The 26,708-nt window shown below is 39.3% G+C and overlaps 1 protein-coding gene across 48 annotated transcripts in view; it reads left to right on the plus strand.

Annotated features, from left to right (window-relative positions):
* CELF4 (CUGBP Elav-like family member 4) overlaps positions 1 to 26,708 on the plus strand; it is a 700,143-nt gene that overhangs the window by 71,095 nt on the left and 602,340 nt on the right. For all 48 annotated transcript variants that reach the window (XM_075726713.1, XM_075726739.1, XM_075726712.1 and 45 more), the window contains exon 2: positions 22,086 to 22,168. In XM_075726713.1, the coding sequence (XP_075582828.1) occupies positions 22,086 to 22,168 (83 nt within the window). The remainder of the gene's footprint in view (positions 1 to 22,085; positions 22,169 to 26,708) is intronic.

Genomic DNA, 26,708 nt, shown 5'->3' on the forward strand with positions numbered 1-26,708 from the left:
CTCTGCAGAAGGACTTCCTGAACGGAGACTGAAAAGATGCTTCTGATTCCACTCAGGGTGTTCTCTTTAATGGAAATGTCTAACTTGCTGCAGTAAGCCTTGAAGTCCCCATGAAAAATTAATGGAGGAGAGAAAGAAAGCCTAAGGACTTGTGTAGTGCTGCAGGAAGAGACTGTCACTGAGGCTGGGTGGCATGAGAAGTCCTGCAGTTCTGCCAGGTGGTGCCCTGGAAATAGTGAGGGGTTCAACTCCCATCATGCTCTTGAGCACTGCTGAGTTGGGAGCAATGTATTGCTGAAGAGACCAACCAGGCCTTGTAGTTTAACTCCCTTCCCTTTCAGCCTTGCTTTCTCTCTCGAGGAAGTCCAACGATGAGTAGAGCTCTGACAGTTGATGTGAATAGTTTCTTCTCCTTTTGGAAGGAAGACAGACAAAAGTAATTCCTAGCTTCTAACCACAAACAATCCCTGTGCCTTGGGAAGAAAATTGTCTTCCCTCTCTTCTGGACAAAAACTCAGTTCTGGATGGGCATTCAGTTGAATTTAGTCCTGGTGGAGGTGAATGGGAGACAGATTTCTATTGGAGAATAAGACAGGCAGTAGTTTAATTTAGCTGTTTTTTCCTTATGCTGAGTGACTATAGTTTGCTCTTTTTCTTAGAGATAGAGCCGTGAAAGCAAAGCAATGATGCTGCAAGGTCCATTGGGTAATGGTATGCAAACAGCAATAAGGCAATAAAATTGCTGGACTAGCAATTTGAGCAGCATGACCCTTACATTAAGGAGTTTGCCTTTAAAACTTAACCTAAAGAAAATAAATTTAATTGTCAGAGGAGGAGTGGAGTGAGATTTGAAAATAAGTTTAAAATAAGTAAAATATTTGCCTTCCATCTTCATTTATGGGCAGTTGTGGGGGCTGTGTAGGGCTTGCTTAGCAACAACACAGTTGGTGTGGATACTGGCATCCAGAAGCAGGAGATGGGTTTTGTTTGTGGTGTTCTGGCACATGAGAAGTTAAGAATATCCCTGAGGTCCAGTGATTGACATCATCAAATGCACTTGCTGTTCCTAAGCTCTTGTCTGTCTCAGGCCTGTTTGACAGCAGAGCTAAAGGTCAGAGAGAAATTAATCTGCTGTAAATGAAACTAAATGGATTGCAGGGTGCTGTTTTTGACAAGAGTAAGTGGTGGAAGACTTCAGCATGCAAAGGGCTGCAATTTAGACCTTGCCAGTGGACTGGGTCATTCATCTTTCCCATGTAAAATGAGATGAACCTAATCCTTCGAACAAAATAAGGATAACAAGCAAGAAGGGTGTTTTTAGCAATTTAACCCTGGGGCAGCTACTATCTAAATAACTAACTATTAATGTGCCTCTTCTGCCCCCTATCAAAAGGAAGAAGAATAATAATGCTTATATGAAAAAAAAAGAAAGTTAATTGTTGTCATTCTAGATATCTCAGTTTTAACTGAACCCCTGGTAATCTGTTTTTTGTTCTCCAGAAAGATTGATGCTTGAGTGGCAATAATAGCTGAGGAGTACTGTGGATCAGTGCTGGGTGACAGAAAATCTGGGTGCTGTTCCCTGATGGGTGACCTTGGGTGAGGCATCCTGTTTCTTTTGTAGTATTACAGGACCTGGTGCAGGGATCCCTCATCTCATTAGCCATGGTCTGAGGTCATATTCTGCTTGACTCAATCCTTCTGGAGTCCTAAGTGCTTCTTATTCACTGTGTCCCTCTTCACTATTTTATTTAGTCCTCTGAAAAGTGATTGAGATACACATAGATATAGGAAAAAGCTTTGTGTTCAATCTGTCTGAATGTGGTCCCAAGTATGCATATGCCTCAACATGAAGAAAGTACTGATTCTGGTTGGGATTTCTAGGTATTAGAAGGTATAAATAAGCTCCTCTTGCAATGAAGTGAAATAAATGGGTGTACTTGTAGGGGAGCTAGCTTTCTATTGAGAAACGTATAATGATCCCAGCTTCTGTGGCAGCTGAGCCAAAATGTGTGTGTATATAAATGAATGTATATCTCAGTGCTTAGATACTCACGTGATGGATGCTCCGGGAGAAGGTAAACTAGCCAGAAAGGTATGAATAAATGTCTTGCCAGTGCCTATCAATAGGCAGCAACTGCTGCTGACATGCTGTGTCTCAGTGGGCAAACTGTAAGGGCTTTAAGTAAAAACAATTATTGAATGTATGATGTCTAAGTCTATTAGTTGTATACTATTATTGACTGACGTTAGATTAAAAAGCATGTCCTTATTACTCTCTCCTGTCATTAACTTGCCAGGAAAGGTCAGTCAAGAAGTATATTATTACTAAATTGTAGACTCACACATTTGTAGCTGCAGCAGGAATAAAGCCACAGAGGACTAGAGCCAAACTTTGGGCAGGCCCAGAGCCTAGTTTTGTTCTCACTCCCCACACTTTGTAACAAGGCCAACTGCTCCCCATCCAGATCCGCTCTCACATTGTTTATATTCTGTGCTGGAAGCAAGAGGATTTGTCTTACTGTAGCTTTTCCTCAAATGGCTTGGGGTACCTCTGCACTGTGTAAGGAAGCTAGATCTAAGCCTGCACTCGAGTCCCAGCCTTCTGGCCTTCAATACAAGGCATATGCAAGCCCATGGTGTGCTTGATATATAAAGGGCAGGGGGAAAAAAGAGGGAATAAAGGTTTTGTGTTCAAAGTGTGTATTTACCCGTGTCATGGATGGACTGGTCTGCTGTGTCTGGTCTGCCTCTTTTATTTAATATTTCCTGCAGCCACGCTGGTTGATCAACACCAAACAGTGGAGAAGATGCTGCCAAATCCTTCCTGAATGAGCCTGACATCTGCTACTGCAAAACAGCCTATCCTAAAGCAAATCTCTGTCAGTGGACATCAGGAGTCAAAGCTCCAAGCAAGAACATGGAAGGGTAGAGAGTGGGCAGGGAAGGAATTGGCCATCAACCTTTTTGCTGACCCAGACACCCTAACGGCAAAACCACAGTTTCAGTGACAGAGGATCCTCGTATCTTCAATGATTTCAATGGGAGTTAGTCTGAAATGCCTAAATTTAAGTGCATGAACTCCTTTCACAGAAACAGTATTGAACTACATGGAATGCCACTGTGCAGTGACTTAAGTGTTTTGGAAGTCCTTACTTGATGTTTCATGTCATTGGTATAAAATCATAAGATTAGGGATAGGCTGGACTATGCTTACTCCTTTTCCAGAGGTCTCTTGGAACAGTCCTTCAGCTGCTCTAAACGCTAAGATTTCAGTACAAATCAAGCTCAGAGATGAAAATGGGAATTATTCTTTGTCCCACTATTGTGGACTTACAGATGCAGCAGTAGGTTACTGACACAGACAGAAAAACAACTCACACTAAAATGAAGTCTTTTTTAAAGGTTTTGGTCCCTCTGCCTCCTGCCTTGGACAAAAAGATTCATTACAGTCTTTTGATTCAGAACAAAGCTCCTTATAAACTTCAAATTTGGGACTTTTCTTCCAGGAATAATGTCATTGTTTTGGCCTTGCACCTTCTTCCCCCTCTTTCCCCATTCACAAATAACCTCCCTGAAATTGTCTGGGTTAGCGAATGTTTTTATTCTTTGACCCCTGCATGCCTAAGGGAATTGAGTCACAAATGGCTTGTGTTCACAAAATTGGTGGAATAAAGCCCAAGCTTTAAAGATGCAACTTGGCAGCTTTTAAAAGGGCGTAAGTAAAGGAATAAAATATTGGTGAAGTTTCCAGAGTGATTTGAGAAAGTGATTCCTAAATGAGTTAGGAGAATTTAAAGAAGATTCTGACATTCATTGTTCGTCTCTTAAAGATACAGAATGATGAGCCATTACACATACATTTACGCATCTTTGTAAGTGTGCTTCAGAATATATGTTATTCTGTTCCTGCAAGAGGCGTCTGTTTGTGTGTGCGTGTGTGAGATTCCAGAACAGGATCATCTTTAAAGTAAATCTCAGGAGTATCGTGTGGCAGAAGTAAGAGGGAGCTAGGAATAGACTTTGACATTGCAGTGGGAGGGAAGGAAGGAGCTGTTTGCCCTTCATGAAGGGGTTTAAATGTTCAAGAACCATTTAGTATTTGGAAGTATCATCAGCCCTGTTCCACAGGTCAAAATCAGGGAGACTTGGCTGATCTGCTGAATGAGCGCTGGTCATGCATCCTGAAAGTGAGCTGGAGAGCAGGTTTTACAAAGGAACCCATTCCTCTTTCTCAATGTATAAAACCAAAGCAGGGGAGACAAAGTGGGAAGACACTAGCATCTGCCACTAGATCATTCTGGCTACTTTACACCCTTCCTACTGACTGTGCTTCTTTCCAACACATCTGTATTTCTTTTGGTCTCAAACAACTTTGGAAAAGTTTAGTTTTTGAAGCTACTCTTAAGGACTTTTATCTCTTTTAAATATCCTATCTCTAGTCTGCTGTGTTTCAGAAGTGTTGCACCAAATCCTGAAGCGAAGAGTGAGAACACCAAGCTCTGCATAATGCAGGTGCCCAGGAGAGCAGTAGGCAGGCTGGTTGCTATAACAGCTTGTAGCTGTAGAACATCTTCCATTCCAGAAAAGATCCCAAATCTCTTTATGGACTAAGTTGAGAGAAGGTAAAATGCACTATGGACAAGTTGGGAAAAGCTGAAAGAGGCAAAATACTGGTTTTAACCTGGTATCTAGGATAAACAGCCCTGACCTACTAAATACTCTATATACATAGATGGGAAAGGTAGTCAGAGTTTTCCTGGGGTTTTTAAACATTCTTTCAACATCTGTAAAATGGGGATAGCAATTTCTGTCTTTTCTCCATCACTGGTTCAGAAGAGGAATCAAAATTGCAAATGACTGTTGCAACATGTCTAGAAAACCCTGTGGTTTAGGAAGTTTAATACACTGCTACATCAGCTATTGCATTTCCGTATAGAGGATAGTTATGTTAGGTGAAGGCTGAGATAGGAACTGACACCCTGGACCGTGTCTGTGCAGTCCGGTTTCCTTCTGGTAGTGATAGAAATGGGGAGGTCTGTCCCGATAGCTTTAATAGCCATGATTGCAGTGATCTAATTCAGGAAACATGTAAGTGTTGGAGTGGTCAGGCAAAAGCCCCCTGTGAATTGTTTAGTGAATCTAAGACACCCTTAAGATCTCTCAAGAGTCCAGAGGTATGTTCTCTATACTCTTATCAGAAAATAATTTCCTTTGCAGTGTGAAAATGCTTTGTATATCAAAACTGATCTTTTCTGGGAACTTTATAGGTTATCTTAAGGCAAAAATAATGGCTAATATCACGACTACTGTTGGGGTAATCCTGGGACAGCTTTAACTATGCAGAAGTACAGCATAAGGTTTTTTATTGAAAAAGGAGGAATGGTTATATTCTAAATCTCCTCCACCTGCCACGTTAATGCTCAATAGGATTCAGACTGAGGCAATGTATACTGCATTATGATTCCAAAATATAGATTTTTTTTTTTTTCTGAAGGTTTTCTAGGAATGGATTGGACAAAAAATGTTAAAATAGTTTACGTATGCCATGCGTTTTGGTAGCTGGTTGGATGAGCTGACCTCCCAGGCTCCATTTCATAGTAATTGGTGTGAATTGACAGTTCTGTGATTCACCTACTACTGCTATGCAGCCAAGAGTGCTGCTCTCAATTTGTAGACTTGAACAGAAAATATGGTTTGCATGACTAATATACTTATCTAGATATGCTTTCTCTTGTAACAAAAATTACAAATATATGGACTGATTTTTATTAAATATCAAAATGGTTTTCTGCTTATATGATTATTTCTCAACATAATGGAGTACTTTGCCTACGTTTCCAATAGAAATAATCTTTCTCTTCTTCCCCAACCTTACTTTCAATGAAAAATTTCTAAGTTTCTCATTTTGCACCTTTTATAAAGCTTTCTAGGGGCTTTTTCCCCCACTACTTTTTTCTTATATTTTCAGCCTAGTAGGAGATGTTCCCTTTCCATGTAAGTTGAAACCTATGCTTTTTGGAAAACAGAAGCCTGTCCTGTTTTAGAATAAGGTAGTCTTTGTGATGCCTGGTAAATCACTGCACTGCAGCCGAGAATTTAGGTTGACAGGATGCGGCCTGGAACACAGGATTTGGAGGAAATCCTGGATCATCAGGATCTGTTCCCTACTATTGCAGACAACTGCATCACTTAATCCCTTTCATAAGTTTATCAAGCCTCATCTTTAAACTAATTAGGTCGTTTGCTCTCACTATCCTTGTTGGAAAGCAGTTCCAGAGCATCACTCCTCTGATGGTTAGAAACCTTTTTTTAATTCCCAAATCAAATTTATTCATGGTCAATTTATACTTATTTGTCCTTGTGCAACATTATCCTGTATTTTAAATGCTGCTTCTTTTCTCCTTGATATTTACTATGGGGATGTAGCTAGCAATCCTGTCTATGCTGAGCTTTTTTCTGTTTCGCTACACAGGCAGAGCAAGCTCTTAGTTCTTGCATAAAACACAAATTTGGTAATATCTCTCTGGCTCAAGGTTTTCTATTCCTCCTCTTGGAACACAGGTGTGGGGAAGGGTACCCCCTGTTCATGCTGAGGCCTCACAACAGCCTTGTTAATGGCAATGGTGCTGTTCTCCCTGATCTTGGATATTCCTCTTGGCACAGGCTTTGTTTTAACTGCTGGAGGCAGCATTAGAGCAACACACTGAGATGAAGCCATTCTTTTTTCCTTTTTGCGCTTAAAGGAAGGAATGTTATGAGAACTTAAATGACTAGTTTGGAATAGCGACACCCCTGGACGCGCATTCCAATGTGTCATAACATGTCCCGTCATGTAATGCTCACAGGATGACCACTGACTTGCTACCTTTCCAGGCAGTCTCTGACATTGCAAAGACCTACATGGATCTTGAATGCTGACCAAAACCAGAAGAAAGAGCAGCTGTAAGTTGTTCTGGCTTGCTCTCTCATTCACAAAGTAACATACACTGCAAAACCACTTGTGAAGGGAAAGACCGATGGCATGTAGCCCTTCCTGGTGTGGAATACGAGCTGCGAGTAAAGCATTTAGAAGTGGAGTTTCTCTGGTTACACAGAGTTTCATGAGTTCTGTGGGAACTGTAGCCAAAGGGGCAATGGTATGGCTGCAGGGCATTCGCTTGAGAACTGTGAAAGTCTTAGACCTGTTAATACAGAGCAGATGAGAGACTTTGTGGCTACCTGGCTGTATTCCATGGAGGGCAAAGACAAGAGGTAGAATAACACCGTCATTATCTACAAAGATCAGCCCCCAGTCCAGTGCATCAGTGGGTTGCCACTGATTTTTAGTTGGACAGACCTGAGCATGAATTGACAAATGTCATGTTATCACACTGCCGTGTTACATCATAATATATGGATACCAAAGCAATATATTGATATTGCATGAGCTATAGATGCTAAATTTTGTCCATTTAGCTGTTAAATTTGGTAAGATGCTTAAAACTGAAGCAAGCATCTGAAAAGCATGTCCTTACCATCTTTGGGTATGAAGTTCTTACAGGATGCATCCTTGATAATGCACCTCTGAAATCATTGAAGAGAGAGGAGAGGAAAAAAAAAGTACTGCATGAGTGGAGTCTGAGTGCTGTGAAGAAGGGTTGTACACATGTCAGGGGTTTTGAGGAAGAGGTGGGCCTTTCAGAGACATCCGGCATTGGGGTTGTTTAGCAATAGCTGGGACAGGAAATTTCTGCTTTTCAGTCTTTTGCCCCTTCCCAAGGTAAGGAATCATGCCTTCTTAGCTATACCATAACATTCTACGTATACTGATAAACATAATTTGTTGCAATGAAATCATACGGTGATCATATCACATGTTTCAATTCAGGTGGTGAATTACTTCAGTTGTACTGGATTTATTTTGATGAGGATGCTGATCTGCTAGGATCTGTACAAATACAGAACAAAGACAGTCCAGTGACAGAAGCTAGAGTACAGAGAATGGAAAAATAGTGTGTACCCGTATAACTGACAACTCCTATAAAGCATGCATATATTAATGTAGTTTTTCTATAGGGGAAATTTAAAATCTAATGTTTCCTGCCTTCTGATTTACATTAAAAAAACAACAAAAAAAAAAAAAACACACAAAACCAACTCAGAAAGTCTTGTATTTTCATTCTTAAAAATGTAAGGACCATGCGGAGATTTTATAGCCTTTGGGAAGGGGTATATATAATATTTTTTTTTCTTGGTGTTCAGGTAATATTATTTAGTATTCCTGTGGGTATTTTCTTATTATCCTGTAGAAGGTATCATCATGAGAAATTTGGTTTATCAGCAGAGGTAGAACGAGAGAAGAAATCCTGTGATAAATTAGTTCTATATTGAGCAATGTTGATTTACTGGATTTACTGGAACCAAAATATGACAAATGCTTCTGCCAGCTGATCTACTTGGGGCTGGCTGGCTGGCTGGCTGTAAATGGGTTGGTAAGATGCTGAGAGCCCTGGGGGTCACACTTCTAAAGCTGTAACCTCTTGATTCACCTTTTGGACTGCTCAGTGAGATCAGATTATAGATGGTCCTGGAAGCAGGCTCTTAATTGTGCATGTTTTTAAGACTGCAGCTTGCTAGGCAGGAGTCTACTACTTTTCCTGGAAAACTTACTCACTATAAATCATAAAAACCCCACAAAACAAACAAACAACCCCCCCTAAATATGTTTACAGGAAAAATAACAACTGAAATGTTATAATGTAATAAATGGCTATGGAAAATGAGAGATTCAGTTTCATCAACTGATTACTGTATACACAGAGATCGCATTTGGCCCAGAAGTCCCTGAGCCACAAGGCTGGAGACTGAGAAGGATACCCAAAGGAGGCATTATGCACATCCTTTCCTTATACTCTTCTCATGGCATCTGCTTCTGGCCACCATTAGAGACAGGATATTGTACAAGATGGGCTTTGTCTGATCTAGTACCGTCATCCTTATATAATGTTCTAATCCACTGCTTTTAAGGACAACATTATTTGTCGTTTGGGTTTTTTTAAACTCATTAAACCCTACTCTCCTACTTTCTGACATCAGCAGGGATTCTCCAGTGGGCTTCAGCCTCCCAGAGATGCTCAGCAGCTGCCTCACTATTTTTTAGCTCTCCTGATGGAAAAAATAATAAAGCAAAACCACATCCTTAATCTGGTTTTCCAGGCATCCACTAGCCTGTGATTCATAGACTGGTAACTGGGAAAGTTTTGGTGGGGCACTGTATTCAGGAGGTATCCTAGAAAGTTTCTTTCACCCATCTTTTAATGTCTTGGGCAAAATGGCTTCCACTAGTCTCTTTTGAGGAGACTGCTCTACAGCCTGAACACTTTCCCTTTGGGTATTGTTTGCTGGTACTGTGTTGGTACAGATATGCCTTTGTGTTCATTCTTGGTTTAGAGCTTCTCCCATCTATATTAAATCAGGGGAGAAATAAATATCAAGCAAGATGTCATATTAAACCTTTTAAAAAAAACCTAGTAGAATTATAATTGCTTTTTTATAATTGACTCTCAATTTTCTCCCTGAAATTGATCTTTATAAAATAAAAAAAAAAAAAAAAAAATACACCACTCAGAAAAACTTGGTGGGTGGCTGGCTTCTCAGCTCTGTCCAACCCCTTAAAAATTGTAAGCAATTGCCCAGCTGACCATGCATGGATTGCATTTTAATACAACTTTCCATCCTAGTCAGTTGACATTCTGATTTGTTTTCACCAAGAAAGGTTATTGAAACCAGTTTCTCAAAGAATGGGCTTTCTCTTGAGTTAGACAATGCGTTAAACTGTTGGATAGAATTATAAAAGTTAGAAATTGGGAGCAGGTGGGAAATGGAGGCCCTCTGCATGCATTTGCTCTTGGATCAGTATTAACTTTTGTTTATGGTTTTAAGTGACTTGAGTAATAAAAGTTCCATAAAGGACTGATTTGCTCTAATGGCTGGGAGACACAGTTAGTAATGTTTACTTTTACCTTCTGTAGTGTCATAAAATTCCATCTTATAATTTGCAATTGTCCTAAATCGTGTAAGAGTCTGTGGTGGTGATTCTGTTCTAGGGTTGCAAGCATTTCTCTCTCCTTCTGCCTCACAGTAGAATAGGGAAACAAAAAGCTTACAGAACTGTCATATGGAACAGTAACATGAAAGATGTTGGAAAATTGCTGAGTTAAAAGTTTGCGCTAAGAGGCACCCCCCATGTTGATTTAACTCTTCTTTCTGCCTTTTCCCTCCCTGCCTTTTCTACACCCCTGCCTCCAACACACACACATATAGACACCCCTCAACCATGTTTTAAGGCATTATTCCACTTCTGTCTCTGAACTTGTAGGATCTGGAAAACCTTAGGTTATGTGGTCATGCACTACACTCATGCATGTACACTAAAATAAAACTGAAAATCAATATATTGTTGACTAACAGATCAGTCAGATGCAAAAGCCACCCTGGGGGCTGTGCGGGAGGTGCAAACACCGACATTCCCGACAGTTAGGAAGCATTCCTGATGCTCAGCCTAAATGTTCTGTTGTTGAATTTCGTGTTGTTACTCCTGGTTATTATTCTCTGGCATCACCCTGAACAACCTTTCTCCATACTTTGTGTTTACACCTTCAAGGCTTGTAGCTGGTTATCATCTATCCCCTTGAGTCATCATTTACCCAAGTTACACCTATTTAGTTCTCTTAATCTTCCCTCATAAGTCAGTCCTCCCAGACCATTAAGAATTTCTATTTCTCATCTCTGAATTCCATCTTTTCTTTTCCTTTTTTTCCTTCTATGTGTTTCTGAACACTTCCAGATATCATAGCTGACAGGATCATTTTAGATGTGGATTTTCTGTTACACCAAAGGAAGGAGGTGCCTTTGATCTGGAAGTGACATACACACTATTGCATGTGATATTGTCCACTGTCATCTGAAGGTGTCTTTCATTACTGCCTTTCAGCTTCATATGTCCTGTGGAACATTCAGACATTTACCTCTGTGGCTATTCTCTATCTGTATTTTAAGAGCTGAATCATGCAAGGTGCTAGGAATGGCTAATCCTCCCCAGCAGGGATTCAGGAGACTGGGCACATTATTAAGGGGCTCAGCACCCTCTAGGATCTGTTGTGATTTATTCTCCGCTCCTCTTCATGTGTGAAATCTTTGCTGCTGTGCTGTTTAAATTTAAGATCAGATCTTCTACTTTGCTACATAGCTCTTCCATCTTGATGCAACTGACATTTATCACGCACGTTCCTCCTGCCAGTCCTCAGTGCTTTGGGGGCTACACTGTTCATCCAATCTAATATGAATTCAGTTCTCAAAACAAAACATTCTGCTAGAAGCTGTATCAAATGTTTAACTGAAACAATCTACGATATATTCATTGTTCACTAATTTTTAAGTTGATCAACAAAAAAAAAGTGATCAAAATATCTCTCCGGTAATGATTACTACACACTTTACCTTGTATTCTCTATTCATCAGGAAATTGTACTTCCTTCACTTCACACTGACAAGAGCCCTTTTAAACCCAGTGCACTGAAGCTTTGTAAATTACACAAATCTTGTTGTAATTAGTTTCACTGTTTCTTTTTCACTTCAAAGATTACATCCTTATACCTTTTGTAAAAATTGGAAGTTTTAGACAAATTCACACGCTGTTTTTAACTTCTTGCCCAGGAAATCAGTCCCACAATAGTGGATGGGAAAGTGCACCTGAATGCAAGGGACAAGTGTTTCCAGTTTACTTCTTTGAGAGAATCTTCTTGGGACATAATGTATTTCTGAATCTATGCAGAAATTTGTCCACATTTAACAAAAGCAGACTGATAGGTGATCGTAGCTCTGAGTAGAGTCTTAGGAGGTTTTGGTTCAAGGCTGACCTTTACTACAAAGTATTTGTGTGACTTTGGACAGGCAGTTAAATCTTCTTCCAGCCTTTGCATGCTTTGTTTTTTTCCTAAATAATTTATACTTGAGCCAGGCTCTTAAAGCAAGCTTGTACAATGCAATGATAGCTCAACATAGAGCTTTTTGCCAGAGGAGAAGCGGAGGCCCTTGTTCTTGGGACCTACCTCTCTTCCTTTGTCTTATAATACATAGGACCTTTGAGAAACCTTTGCCATCTTTCTCCTGCAATACTCCTAGAGTTCCTCATTTCACCTTGCTTTTTCTCTCATGCACACACACAGAGTATGTGTCTTGTGGTTCTCAGCCCTCAATAGATAGACATCTGTTGATTAAGAAGATTACTTCATCTCTGGTTGTTGCAGAAGAACTTGATCCTACTTCATGCTATTCCACTGCCTATAGTTAATGAACAAGTCAAATTGAGAAAGAAATAGGAGATAAGAGACAATACTTGTTTGCTTCTAACATCACTTATAGGGTAGAAGAAACTACTCAAAGTCAAAACATATGGAAAACAGCATCTGGTTATGGGAGCTTGGATGTTAATTGTTCTGACAGCTGAAATTTTTCTCCAGAAATCTCATGAAGCCAGCTGGTATTGTAGAGTTTTCTCTGGCTCGTATTGTGACTCTTACAAGTTTCTGGAGAGTTCCAGTCTCAGGATGATCATCTTGCAGGAGCAGCTGCTGCTTAAAGATTTTCCTTTCTCTATCAGCTGGAATCAGGAAATACATTCTTTGTGGGTTTGGATTTGATCTGTAATATAAAAATCCTAAGGTGGCTTCAGATACACTTAACTGAATTTAAACTTAACAAAACCCCATGAAACTTAGCAAATGTTGTTCTGTTTGCAGTCCTTGCACAGAAGGTGAGGAGAAAAATGTTATCATAAGTAACAGAAAGGTATTGAGGTTGATTTTGAGAGGTGTCTTAAAGGTTCCACTCTGAATCTGAACTTGAATTGGAAAAACGTGAGATGGCAAACTTGGTAAGAACATAACTCTGGAGAGATAATTACAATAGCCTGCTTCTGAATGGGCTAGAAGTTGTCTAATAATAGCTCTTTCCTGCAGTTGTTTCAGTGCCTTTTGCTTTCAACCTTGAGCTGGAAATGTCAGAAGTCTATGTGCCCTGTCTCAGAGAAGAAAGAATATGGGGATGTTTGGAGCGCATACAAGTTTGTATTTAGAACAAGCTACTTGCATGTTCCTAAAGCAAAAGCATAAATAACTAATCATTTGATGGTGCTACCAACAAGATGTTCACTGCATGGCCCAGGCATTTTTTTAAGAGTAAAAATGACAGCTTTTCTTACGTCTTTAAGTACAAACACACTTCCTGCACACAGAGTTGATGTTATTTTCCAAGGAATGTCTGTTTCTCACCCTGGTGAAAGATGATGAACAGTAAAAAAACCCCAGAAAACCAAAACAACCCTATGTGGATGCAGAAAGGCAACGCTTGGAGAAAGTTGTATGTGGCAGAACAGTCTAATTTGTTTAGAGATGGTTTTGCTTTAGGTTTATTTTGCTAAGATTCAAGGTATTCAAAGTGAATGTTGTTTAGCAGTAGCATAACCTCTGGAGACCAGTTGAGAATTCTTGAAGAAATCTCCCCAAAAGAAGTGGATCCAAAAATCAAAATAAAATTAAGAAGAGGGGGAAAAGTTTCTGAAACAGCTAAGTGTTTTAGAAAATCCACTGAGTTATTCATATGCTGCTAACAATAGAAAGAACTCAAAGGCAGGACCCAGAACAGCAGGTACAGAGTCTAATTAATGCACATACTCTAAGGAGGTTTAACCCATAACTGTCTGAATGCAAGTGGCAGTGTTTTAACAGCAGGATTGTTTCTAGTTATATTCCTGACTTTCACCAGTGAATCACAAGGCAAAAACCCCACCTTCTAGATTTCCTTTGTTTATCACCAGACTGGAAACAAGAAATCTTGAAGATTCCATGATAATTTTTTCTTTTTTTTTTTTTTTTTTTTTTCTGAGGCTGCAATATAAAATGGGTAACACCAATATGTTGGATTTTTATTTGAAGTGATAGGTAGGTTGAAGTGAGCCAAGCTTAGAGGTGATCAGGATTTTAACTTAAACGATATTTCCTCACTGAGTAGAAGCTGGAACCTACTTATTCTCATCCTCACTTGAGTGATCCCTAGAGTTTGGACATGATTTTCTCATCAGTGACTGAGTTATGTAATACTGGGAACACTGTTGCTTGGTCCAGAAAACCACTTGATTATGAGTTTCACTTTAAAGTCAGCCTTTTTATACTTTAAAATCAAAAGCATGCCGTAACTGCTTGATGGATAGGGCCTAAGAGCATGCATCTCTCCTTACAACATGGAGTCCACAGTTATTAGGCAACAGATGAGAAGCTGAAGTGAGGCTGGTCTGTTTAAAAATAAGTTTTCTACTGTACTTCAAAGTATCAAATATTTGCAGGCCCTACTAGGCATACCATCAATCTCTTTGGTAGACAACTACCTTAACCAGTAATCTACATTCTTATTTCTCTAATGGGGAGTCTATTAATTGATGGTTTGTTGTGTGTATGGATATTAGGCAACTGTTCTGGGAAGTAAAATGTTCTGGATGGCTAGACTTGCAGAAATTTGAGCAGTGAAACCTGGGGTGGCTTGGGCTCAGAAGATCAAAAATATCTCAGAAGTTGCAGGATGAAATTTAAAGATAAAATGTTGGCAAGTTCTGGGAGAGCAGGACCTGGTATATGTTATGTCAAATCAATGGTTCATTCTGTACCTTATCCTGAGTGTACCAGTCAGCAAAGGATGGTTCAAAGCAACTTGCAAGGAACTTTCAAGACCCCAGGAGAAACTTATCCTTGTGTGAATTGGAGCCAGAAACTGTTCCATCATCCTGGGGAAAAAAGTTTGAGAGATTAAAAGCTTTCCAGTTCTGCAGTGTGATGGAAGCAAGGTAGCTGTGGAGTTACTCAAGAAGAAATAGAGATGGAAGTCAGGGGTCTGCCAGTGACAATGCACTCTGCTCTGGTGTGTAGAAGCCCTGGGCTCGAGACCCTGCCTGCCTGATTCAGATTAGAGTCTGGACTACTGACTGTCTTGGAATAAGTTTCTCTTGATCAGAAATTGTATCATGAGAAACACTTCTTGGTGAATTATTTCATTGAAACTTTCTATGAGAAATTTTGGCTTTTTAACACTGGTGTTTTCATTAAAATTCTACTTGTTATCAAAAATCAAGATGAAACTATTGTCTGTGTTTTGTTGAAATGCTTACATACACCAACAGTTACTCAATTCTCTCTGCTGTCTGCCTGGACACTGCTAAATGTAATTAAGCACTGCTTAGTCTGAGGAAGGACTCTGATTTGGATTGTGCATATCCATGTCTCATTTTGAAATATCATAAATGTGTTTTAAGTGAGCTAATATTCTGTAAATTTGGTTAAATTCTGCATTTCCAGATTTGGACTCCTAATTGGTTTTTTAATATTGGTTCACGGGTGTATATGTGTGTGCCTTATGTATGCTTTTACAAACAGATCCCTATCAAGTTATCTATAGTAGGAAAATTACAGCATCATAATAGTTAATGGAAAATAACATAAGAGGAAAAAGAAAATTAGCATTCCACACAGCAGGGCATTTCGGATGTTAATCTGCCTTGCAATATAATTGACAGGGAAGCTGATATCTGGGAAGATTTTTATTCCTATCTTTTTCTCTAAACAGTTAGTGTTCTGTAGTTGTGCAGCAGGGGAGATGGAGAAAAAGAAAGTTCTAGCCAAGTGAATGTTCTTTACCAGCAAAGATGTTAACTTTCGTCAGAAGGTAGTTAATCACTGAGAGAGAAACAGGTGAAGAAATTGGATAAAACATTTCCAGTTCCAAAAGTCTTTATTGATTGTGTCCCCCTCAAGAAAATTCAGCTCAATCTCTGAAACCCTCAAGTGATTAAACCTTGGGCAGTTCATTGTAGACAGAGCAAATGAGAATTGTTTCAAAACCAGACATGTAGAGCTAGGATAGTTAAAGCAAAAAAAAGATTTCTTTTTCTCTTTGAAATCCTAGCTGGAAGACATAATCTGAGACGTTGATTCTAAGGCAAGAGTTTTCTTAAGTGTTACAATCTTTCTCTGTGTAACAGATCCCTGAATCTTGAAGCAAGGAACTGTTTTATTTTCAGAGGAAGAGCTCTCTTAGACACAAACCTAGAGCTTGGAAGACGGGGCACAGATCTCTAGTCCACCACAGATAACTTGTACACCTTGGTCTAAATGTTTTAACGGTAATGAGGGCACAGAGAGACTGAAGCATCACTAAATGAGATGCTCAGACCTGTGACCAGCTGAGAGTTCCTGTTTCCCAGAGATACAAGAGTTTTTTCTCTCAAAGTAGCTCCCTTACAAGACTGTAGCTATTCTTAAATAAGAGCATGACCACTAGCATGTAGTCTAGGGTATTCAATATTATCATTCTCCTCCATTTTCTTTATACAGCATGAAGATCTTGGATAGTTGTGCTTGAATTGCAGTTTGCTTTCTTGAACTCCGTAGTGTGCTGCTGGAGGAAAATCCTTGGCTTCTCTGCCTTGGGGTTTTGGGAAGTTAGGTGCATTAAAGGTGGTAGGGGGAAAGGTTCTACAGTAGTAAACACTATGAATTGATTTCTCTATTCTTTCTTGAGTAACTGTTAACAGAAGGGTATCTTGTTCACCAGTTCATGTGCTAAACAGAAGTCTAACATAAAACAACATAGGAAGGCCAATTTAGGAAACCTCACTGTTAAAGTCAATGAATATTATTGTAAGTAAAAACATGAAGCTAATTGACTCGAAGAAAAGACAACAAAAAAATGACAGCCTTGTGATAGTTTTATCTTTTCTTGGACAATGATTCTGATTACACTTGCAGGTATCAGAAGGGCTGTAGTTTCAGAAGTTATGACCTGTCAGCTGAGCTGTGATAAATAGTTGAGTGCATGCTCTACATTCACAAATGTATGTGAATTAAAAAGTGGCTTAGACCACTTGAGCCAGCCTTCTCAAAACCTAGGGTTATCCTAACTGTTCCGGATTATCACCAGTTTATCTGTGGTTAGTGTCTGGGCCAAGGATTCTTCAGAGAGAGGCAATAGATTATGGGCCGGATCATGAACCTAATTTTATGTTGGTGTAATTGCATAGTTCTGCTGAGTTACATGCAAACTCTCCCCTTGACTGGATTTACACCCCTGAGCTCAGAATCTGCTTTAGTTCTTGGCTTTCATCCAAAAGTCTTAAAGAACCTAACAAACTTTTTATTTTCCCTCATGATGCCAAAGAGTAAACATAGGCCCAGAAAGATTAAGGGCCCCTTCCCCAAAGCCTGTTGAAGTGTATAAATATTTTTTCATTAGATTTAGACCAGACCTTTAATGCCTGGTTCAGACAAACAGCAAATACCTGGAAATGATCATGATTCTAGTCTAGCTCTTAGACAATGCCTCTGGATCTAGATGTATGGAAAAGCTAAAGGCATGCTTTGTGTGCAGTTATGTAGTTCTAATAAAATCATAAGATGTCACCAAAACACATCATGCAAAGAAAGGGTCATAAGTCACTAAGTGCTTGTTCTTTGACCTAAACAATAGGCAAAGAGGAGAAACTGTGCCAGGATACCTGTGGCTGTCTGCCAGAATAAAACAAGAAAGGGGGAAAAAGCCCTTAACTGCAGTATGCATCATCTTCATCTCCCACCATATATAACAAGGATTAATTAAGGTACAGATAATGCATATACTTGAGGTAACTGGGAGGTCAAAGGTGGCAGGTGGAATCTGATACTGTGAACATGCAACCTTGAAGCTAAAAGCCTGCACCTGAGATGGTTGTGTATGATTCTTATACCCGGTGTAGAGGATAGGCCTCTTGAGAGGTTTATTCCTCTCCTGTATGCTAGGTCAAATGAATGTCATTGATGGTAGGCTCTAAGATAGCTGATTTTAAATAGCTAAATTTGAATTAGGTGACCAGTGCTTTTTAGTTGGTCAAAACTACTTATCTGGTTTAAAGTGCCTGAGATTCAACTGATTCACTGAAGTGGTAAGCACTGAGATGTCAAGTGAAAAGACTGTGTTTTCATTTGTCTCAGGATGAACTGAGTACTGGTGAGGTGAAATAATTCTTGGTTTCCAGAATTATTCTGTTTAGCTCACAGCTCACAATGTATCCCTTGACTGTTTTGCCTCCCAGGCTTGTGCAAAATCTTCAGGAGACTTACTGTGGGGTTGAAGTTGCCATAAGTGCGATCATTATCCATCTGTATCCCATGCAATTATTATTTACATTATTGAATTCCCTGGAGGTAAAATTAAAATAGAGCTTTTATATTTATTTTTCCTTCTCAAGCTCTTGTTTTTGTTTCCCCCTTCTCTTTAACAACCTTGTTTCCCAGGAGACCACTTGATACGTCCTCATGTTTCCAGGAGACTGCAGTTCAATAGGTTGAGAGTTAATTGCCAGCTGGGAGTTTCCAGATGTTTATGCACTAGCCCAAAGAGCTGTCCACCGGTAGCAAATGAACAGCTGGAAAGACACAGTCCAAGCAAAACATCTTTTACCTGATTGACATATGTCTGGAAAACTTGGCATGTTTGAGAGAAATGGAATTGAAATTAGGAACAGCTAGAAGCAGGTCCTTCATTATCAATAATTAGTCAATTAGATTTTTTTTGTTCAAATTCAGATATAATCCTCAAGCACTGTACTTACTCAGTCATTATCACCCATACAAGTAGATGACAGAAATAATGCATAGCCTTCACTCTATCTTTCCTTAAGAGATATGTTCAACATATCAACATAGGCTGTTCCAGGGGGCTGGATGGTGCAAATGATTTGTAATGGAATTGGAAGCCTTTCACCCAGAAGTCAGATTCACATCCAGCCCAAACAGCTGATGGCAAGTGAGCTGCTGAGACACTTGAGTTTATTCTCAAAATGGTTTTTTTTCAATGAAATAAGTAGTTTTGTACACAATCTAAAGTTTCAGTGGGGAAAATTGATTGTTCTGAAGTTGTTTTCTATCTGGGAAATCAAAATGAAAAAAATATTTTTTTTCACCAGTTTTACTTTTCTCTGTAAAACCCAAATAGTTGCTTCATATGACATTATTTCAAGACTCAGTTGTTTAGGGTGTTGTATATTGTAGTGTTAACTTGAGTGTTCAGTGCGCTGTTCTTTAAGCAATGTTCTCCATGGGTCATTTGGAGGGATCATATGGATGCACATTGAAAGAGGTAGCCTAGGAAAAGTAACACCTGAAAGAGGTGCTACAGTTGTAAGTCTATTAAGGACCACAATACAAAGGACAGATCCAGTATTTTGAAGTTTCTAAGCAGGGAAAGGGGACAAGAAATCTTGTTGCCTTTCATCCTAATGCACAAGAAGCTGAAATATGGAAACACGCGCAGGATGGAATAATGGATATGTATTCTTGTATCACAAGCCACGTGTTAATGTTTTTGGAAAATACTACTCCAGCTGATGGCTGATGCTGGGTTTATGCCTTATAGAGCAATCTTGTGATAAGTAAAGGGAAGACAAAAAAAACCCATGAACTGGCCTTTTCAAGTTCAGGATTGAGGCCTATTACGAACATTAAGCTCTACTTTATTCCAGCTGGCCATTGCTAGGATGGAACTTCTTACTGCTTCTAAGCCATCAGGATTTACTTAAAGAAGTATTATTTTTTCTAAATAAATTACTTTTTGCCCAGCAAGAGTGGGATAGAGTGTAATTCATGTGCATGACATTTTTAAGGAGCAAGGGAAAAAGAAATACCTCCACAAAATATTTTTTGTCCCTGAAAAACATGTTTTTTCTTTGATCATATGGGAGACTAGATTTCTTCTTTTCCATTTCAAAGCCTTTCTGTCCTTAACACCTTGTTTAGAAAATTGGTGATTTTTGGATGCATTCTGCTAAGTACAGTTTCTGGGAGTTTGGTACTTCTACCACTTTCACACATGGAGAGGACTTAGTGGAGGTTTTTCCCTGATGAGAACTTGCCCCCACACACACTTGATGTGGTTCTTGGAAGGAAACTTTGCTCCTTCAGAGAGGAGTATTCTTCTGTCTACTCATTCTGAATTACAGTTATGGTATGGTAGGAGTTGCAGGACATTGTTACCCTGAACTGTTGTCATGGTCATCACAATGAGGAGAAAAATATAGCTATCATTATGGGAGCTTTACACTGCATGGTTTATCTCTATAACGGTGCACTATGATGTGCCTAATTAGACTGTATCAGCTGTTCCATGTTTGCTACTAAAGGGAGATTTTCTTATTGTGTCTAGTCAACAGAGATCTCTCAGGCTGTGATTTAGCAATGAAATTAAATTTAAGCATAGTTTCCCATTTGATTATCAAGCTATGGGTAACTTTTAAAGATCCTTTTCCATCCAGTACTTCTACTAGTTGTAAACTCTCTGCCACAGTTTCTTCCTCTTCTCTGGTAGATGCAGACTACCTGAAAACTCATCCATTTAAAGTTAGAGGGGAACGAATCCAAATAATTCCAATTAGAGTGTGCAAACTTTTGCTGTTGTTCAGTCTCTTTCCTTGGTTGTCAACTTCTGCTTCTCAGTCACAATTATTGAGACATAATAAATGTGATTGGCTTGAATAAACTGAAAGGAACAAGACCTTTAGAAAGCAATTTAGGGTAAGAAATAGGGCAAAAAATAGAGGTTTTTTTTCCATGACAGATTGCAACATTCATCCAGCTTGTAGCTTCATTGTGAGAGGGGTAGGGTGACTTCTACAAGACAATCTTTAAGAAAATGTATATATATGCTTATAGGAAAAAAAAAAATCACCCTAGTATTTTGTGCGCACTAATCTGCTAAAAACATTGTAAAGAAGAAAAGAACAAGTGCATATTTCTTCAGTAATATTGTCTAAGGAACCAACTTGGATAAAACAGTGAACATTGTACAGACAAAAAGATCACAGAGGTGATCAGAACTACGTCTACTAGTTACTCGCCTGTTGTATACATTTTTATATGCATAGGGAGAAGGTGGGTGGGTCAAGATGAGGTTATGGGACATGTTTGTTTCTTTGGCAGTCTCTATGTACTTGTGCTGCTCTTGGAAGATGCCCACAGTTTGATGGACATGCTGCCTGAACCTTGAAAGATACAATACCTCCATTTCAAGGAGCTGGTGAGGTTGCAGACAGTCTGTAGTAACTTCAGAGAAAATGTCCTCTGCATAACAAGCACTTCTTTTGCTGCAGGAACTGGCAGGTTTTCAGTATACTGCAGTAAGAAGGAATAATCTGATCACATCAGGCACACACACAACTGGTGTAAGACATTGCAGCATTGACCAGTTTTACCAGAAGGTGAGCATGAAGTCAGGGAGAGAAGGCAGAGCAGGGTTTTTGCTCTGCCCTACCATGACAAGGCTTTAGCCTTTGTCGTTGATAAGACAACTTTTTTGGAAGAACCGAAGACATGATCCACTGGAGCATCTTTGAAGTTCTAATGATCTGTAAAGCAACATGGATGTTTTGGATTGATTGTTTGGGCTTTGCTGTGATTGTCTTTGTATGCATGGCTGGAAGCCAATGAGCCCTTGCAGCAGCAAGTGCAGGGTGGTAGCTTTCTGGTGTGATGCAAGTAGGGAGACTACTTGTGGATGCAAGTCAGGCTAAGCAGTAAGTGTAGTCCTCTGCAGTAGGAAGTCCCAAGCCCTTCTATGCCCTTTACTTGAAGTACTTGGTACAAAAGAAGGGCATGAGACCTTCAGCGTGATAAGGTAGTAAAAGGCTTGTTCCCAGTGCTGCTGCTGGAGTAGGAATGGGATCTCATGCCACCACTGGGTTCTTTGAGATCCCTAATCCTGTACAACCCTTTGTATCTGACACTTCAACATGTATTCAAACAAAAATAAACACTCATAACCACACTGTTGCTCACTTTCATCGGGGCTCAGAGGAAATTATGATAGCTTAATTTCTTGACTCTTTACTACTGACCTACTAAGGAGAGATTTTTATGATTCATTTACTAGGAATGGGGTGATGATGGGAAATTGGTATGCTCTCTGTCTCAATTTTAAACAGATCCCCTCTGAAGGACTGCTCTTGCTGAGGTTTTGCCTTTTGTTTACAGGCTGTGCCTTCCTAACGTACTGCGAAAGGGAGTCTGCTCTAAAGGCCCAGAGTGCACTGCATGAACAGAAGACACTGCCAGGGGTGAGTCCAGATTGATAACTTTTTTTCTTTAAATTTAAAATGCGTTACATATGGAGTTCCCGTCTTGGGTTTGGAAGCATAATGTCTCTGGTTGCTTGGATGATTCACTATTTGCATTGTGCTAATAAAATCAAGATACCACCAACCCACCCAAACGGTTTCCATGCACAGAATGAAAAGCTTTTTGCTCTTATCAGGAGTCAGGAAAACAGTAATTAACTGGTTATGGGTTGGATTCTACCAGCCTTACTCAGCTGAGGAAAGGCTTTATGATTCTGACCACTACAATGAAATATTAGAAGTGTTCTCCAGGTGCAACCTCTTACTATTTTTCTTCTCTGAAGCAAGGTGTGGCAGCAAGAAATCAAGAAACAGATCACATTATTGAGTTATCACAGAATGTAAACATATTCCTGATGACAAAGTGGTTTGACTCAGTTACTTTAGTATTCAAGCAGCTGTAGCAGATTGGAAAGGCGGTAAGACAAGGAGAAAAGAGAGAGAGGAGAGACGAAAACAAGATAATGAGGAAAATTATTCACATGAGCAAGATCTAAGGTTCAGACAACACAAGCAACACTGAAAATAGAATCAACATTATGTGGGGAAGACCTGCCCTGCTGGGATGGGTTTCCAGTTTAGCAGTAACCGGGAGGAGGGGGTCAGAGAGAGAGACTATTTAGATTCAGCCAGGGTGCATGGATTGGAAACAGCCGAGTGCAGTATTCCTGTGGCTAGAATAGGGCTGGTTTCACAGCAACACAAAAGTCGTGATCAAGTAATTAAGAGTGGGATTCTGAGGGTTCTGGGTTGCATCTAAACTGGGAGGAAATTGATCCAATGGTCTGCCTTCATTATTTGGTGGTAAATGACTGAGTCCTATGAACCCATAACCTACCTTTCCACAAAACCTAAGACACATCAGTTGCTCTAGGTTGCTGAAGAAAGTGTTGATTCTGCTCTGCTTGTTTCCATCATCCTGGGTCTATTTACCTATCTCTATGCCACCTTGCCAGTATGGAGATGCCTACGCACTTGCTCATCTACATCTATCTTTGCTTTAAAGGCCATACCTTATGTAAATATATACATACTTCATTCCCTAAAAATACATTTCTGTCAGCTGACAACTCCCTCTGAATTATTTTTTCTAGACACTCGTTAACCACAGATTGAAAGTAACTTGAGTCTTGTTGGGGTTTAGGTTTTTCTTTTTTTCCCTCCCCACCCCCCTAACAGGTGATGTTCTCTTTTTAATTCTGTCTCCTCTGAATGATAGGACTGAATGTATAAAAAAAGAAAATATTTTGAACAGGGATGTTTCAGTAAACATTTTACCTGAAATTTTCTGAAACTTGCTTGAAATCAAATATGTATTTATCAAAACTAGAGATATGTCTGTGATGAACAGGGTGTTGCGTATCTAAAAGATACTAACAGGAATTCCAATTGTTTTCACTGAGACTGTTTGCTCTCCTCATTAGCAGCCAGACTACTCACTTGCATATGGAGCTCATATCTTCTCTATGAAGTTAAAATCTCATCCTGAAGTTGAATGATGGGAATATCTTCAATAAGACAGTGGGTCAGTGAGACTGAGGGCTCAGAGTTAGGGTGGGAAGGCAAGTGAAGATTTAGGATTTCTTTTTTTTTTTTCTTTTTAATTTACTTCTTTGTATGTCCGCAGTTCTGAATCTCAGTCTGCATTTTAGAAATTTCAAATCACAAAACTCTTAAAGTCAAAACTGTTGTCTTGGGCAGTGGCAAAATTCAACTGGCTTTTGCATTAGGACCAAGACTTCCTTCAGAGGTTATACTGACTGATTCTAGACTACAGGCAAAACATGTCTTCCTTGGTTTATGTAACTTCTATTACATATAGCCCATACTGACCACGCTGACCTCAGAAGACTTTTTTGTTTCGTTTCACACCTTGAGGTGACACATCAGGATCTGACTAAATTGGGAACGGTGAATCTTCCATCTAAAATAGCAACCAGGTTTTTGAGAGTTCTGAGCACTGACTTCTCCCATCCCTTTCATTTCCAGTTCTGTTTGTCTCAGGATAAAGGTTTACTTTCCACCAGCAAACCCTCTGCATACAGCTTTCTGCCAAGTTTCTGAACTCATCTTCTGAATGATGTCACTGTAGTTTATTTAAGGAAACCAGCCTTGTCTCTTGATAAACTATCATGCCTGGATACTGTTTTATGGTTCCTATGTGAGTAGCAAAGAATTATTTATGACTTACCTGACTGTTCTTGATAACATGCACCAACAATATCAAGCATAGTTCATCACCATAAAATAAAAAGCACTTGTAAGGTCAGGGGTCTAAGTCCTCATTCACATGAGTTCACAAATGACACATATATAACACCTTCTCTTGACCCTCTACTGTCTGTGACAAAAACAGCACTACTGGGGAGGTATCAAAAATAATTAACAAGCCTGGTATAGGAAAAAAGAAAATAATGCTACAGTGAGCCATTGAATCAAGACACTTCTTTCCCATCCCCCAGTAAACTGTTTATTTGACTGCTCTTGCAATATTGCTGTTTGTGTTCTTAGTATTATAAAACACAGGATTGAGTCATTTTTAATAATATGCACATGAATGCTAATGTATGGAAATGGTGAGGCATGAGGAGTTTGTGTCCAGATCCAGACGCCTTGCCTTTTAGCTATGTATCACTTTGTTTTTAGTGGAGTGGCTACATGCATATATTTTACAGTAATTACTTTCTGGATGTGCTTTGTAAGATGACAGAAATATGTTTCACATATTTCTATGTTATATGTGGGACATAAAGTCATCTTGTGGAATAATCAAAAGACTTCCAACCAGGTATGTGCTGATTAATAAAGTCTTTACAGCACTTTGTTTTTGTGCGGGAAGGAATCATGATAGATATTTTGAAGCAACTAGAATGGAATGTGAAACATAAAATTATTAGTTGAATCCTCTTCATCTAAATGAATTAGGCTTTTTTGGGCAGTTTGAAATTGTCTTGCCTAAAACGGAGGCTTAGCGTAGCAGGGTGTGTATGTATCCGTAAAGAGCACTTTGCGAGTGTCGGACAATTCAAATTCTAGCGTTTACTTGTGGTTGTTTATTTTACATATAATAGAGTAGCTGGATGATGAAGTATATTAGTTCCTTAATAATTTATAGAAATGCTTTGATGTTGCAGTAATTACATTAAAGGTCACATATCAAAGGTAATTTGGTTGAGCAGCTGTGATGGTTTCTCAGCAGCAATCAATATTGCTGTCCGTGGTGCTGATTTCACCAAGGGGACTGCCAGATTAAAGGAGGCTTATTACCAGCCAGACAGGCACGGGGGAAATCAAGAACAGATTGGAGAGATGCACTATTCTCTTTCCCCACCTATAATTAACACTGTTCACCATAATCTGCGCTAATCCTTCATAGTGGGAAACCACTTCCCCCCCCCCAGTATTATCAAAAGCAAATTAGTCAAGGAAGAATAATTTGGGGGAGCAGGAGAGAGAAAGTAGACAAAGTAAAAGTTGATTCACCTTTGGGATTTCTGATGCTGATATATCTCTCAATGGTAAAATGTAATATCAAAAACACAGCCCATGGTCTTGGGGAAAGCACAGGGAGGGGGGGAAGTGATCTAGACAATGACAGTGCAGGGGATGTGAGAATTATCCGCCTGCACATTTGGTATATTATCTATTTGCCCCACAAAGCTCCACAGGAAATGAAATCAGAGAAATAAAATTATGTTTTAAGTGTAGTCATTTTGATTACAAATTATAGTGAAGCCAACTTTTTCTCCCCTTTCTTTTTTCTTTCTGAAGCAAATGGCAGAGGATAATGCTGAGAAATGTAATTACGCTATCAAGATCTACTTTTATTTATAGCACAAATAAACTGAGCTCATGTATGATAAGCACAGCAGCATTTTTTTCCTCTAGTTCTTTGTGGCTCTCAGTCAATGGGAGTGAATAGTCCATGTATACTTGGTTGGAGGCACTGCCTCTATGCATAATCTTAAAACCTCCCTGTAAGACTTGCAAAGAATAACTATGAAATTAAGTAGCTAAAAAACTGTTAACCTCAGCAATCTGCTGGGCTTATTCAGGCTGGGAAATAGACTGGGTTTTCTTACTGTATCTATTCCTCTTGAAAGGGAGAGTGGTACTACTGCTATGTTAAATTTCTCAGTCCATAACATAATTACTTTTCTTCCTAACTGTTCTGATATATTTTGTCTCTTCTGCCATCTAGAAAAAATCCATTCTGCTTTATTCATCATATGCAAAAATATGCATCTTTAACATTAGAAGACAGGTGAGCTCATAAAACTCACATCAAACCCAGTTTTAAACAAACAAAATACCTTAAGTTGTGCTTAGTTTAAAAAAAAAAAAAAAAAAAAAAGGTTTTAAATGTTATTGGTCTTATCTGGCCCAAATTCTTATGTATATGTGAGGAAAGACACCTGAGCATTGGGGGGGGGGAGGGGGAAGGGGGGAGGGAGGGAGAGGGTATGTTGCAGAGTCTAGC

The sequence above is a fragment of the Pelecanus crispus genome, chromosome Z (genome assembly GCF_030463565.1).
Source record: "Pelecanus crispus isolate bPelCri1 chromosome Z, bPelCri1.pri, whole genome shotgun sequence".
In the NCBI taxonomy this organism is placed as follows: Eukaryota; Metazoa; Chordata; class Aves; order Pelecaniformes; family Pelecanidae; genus Pelecanus; species Pelecanus crispus.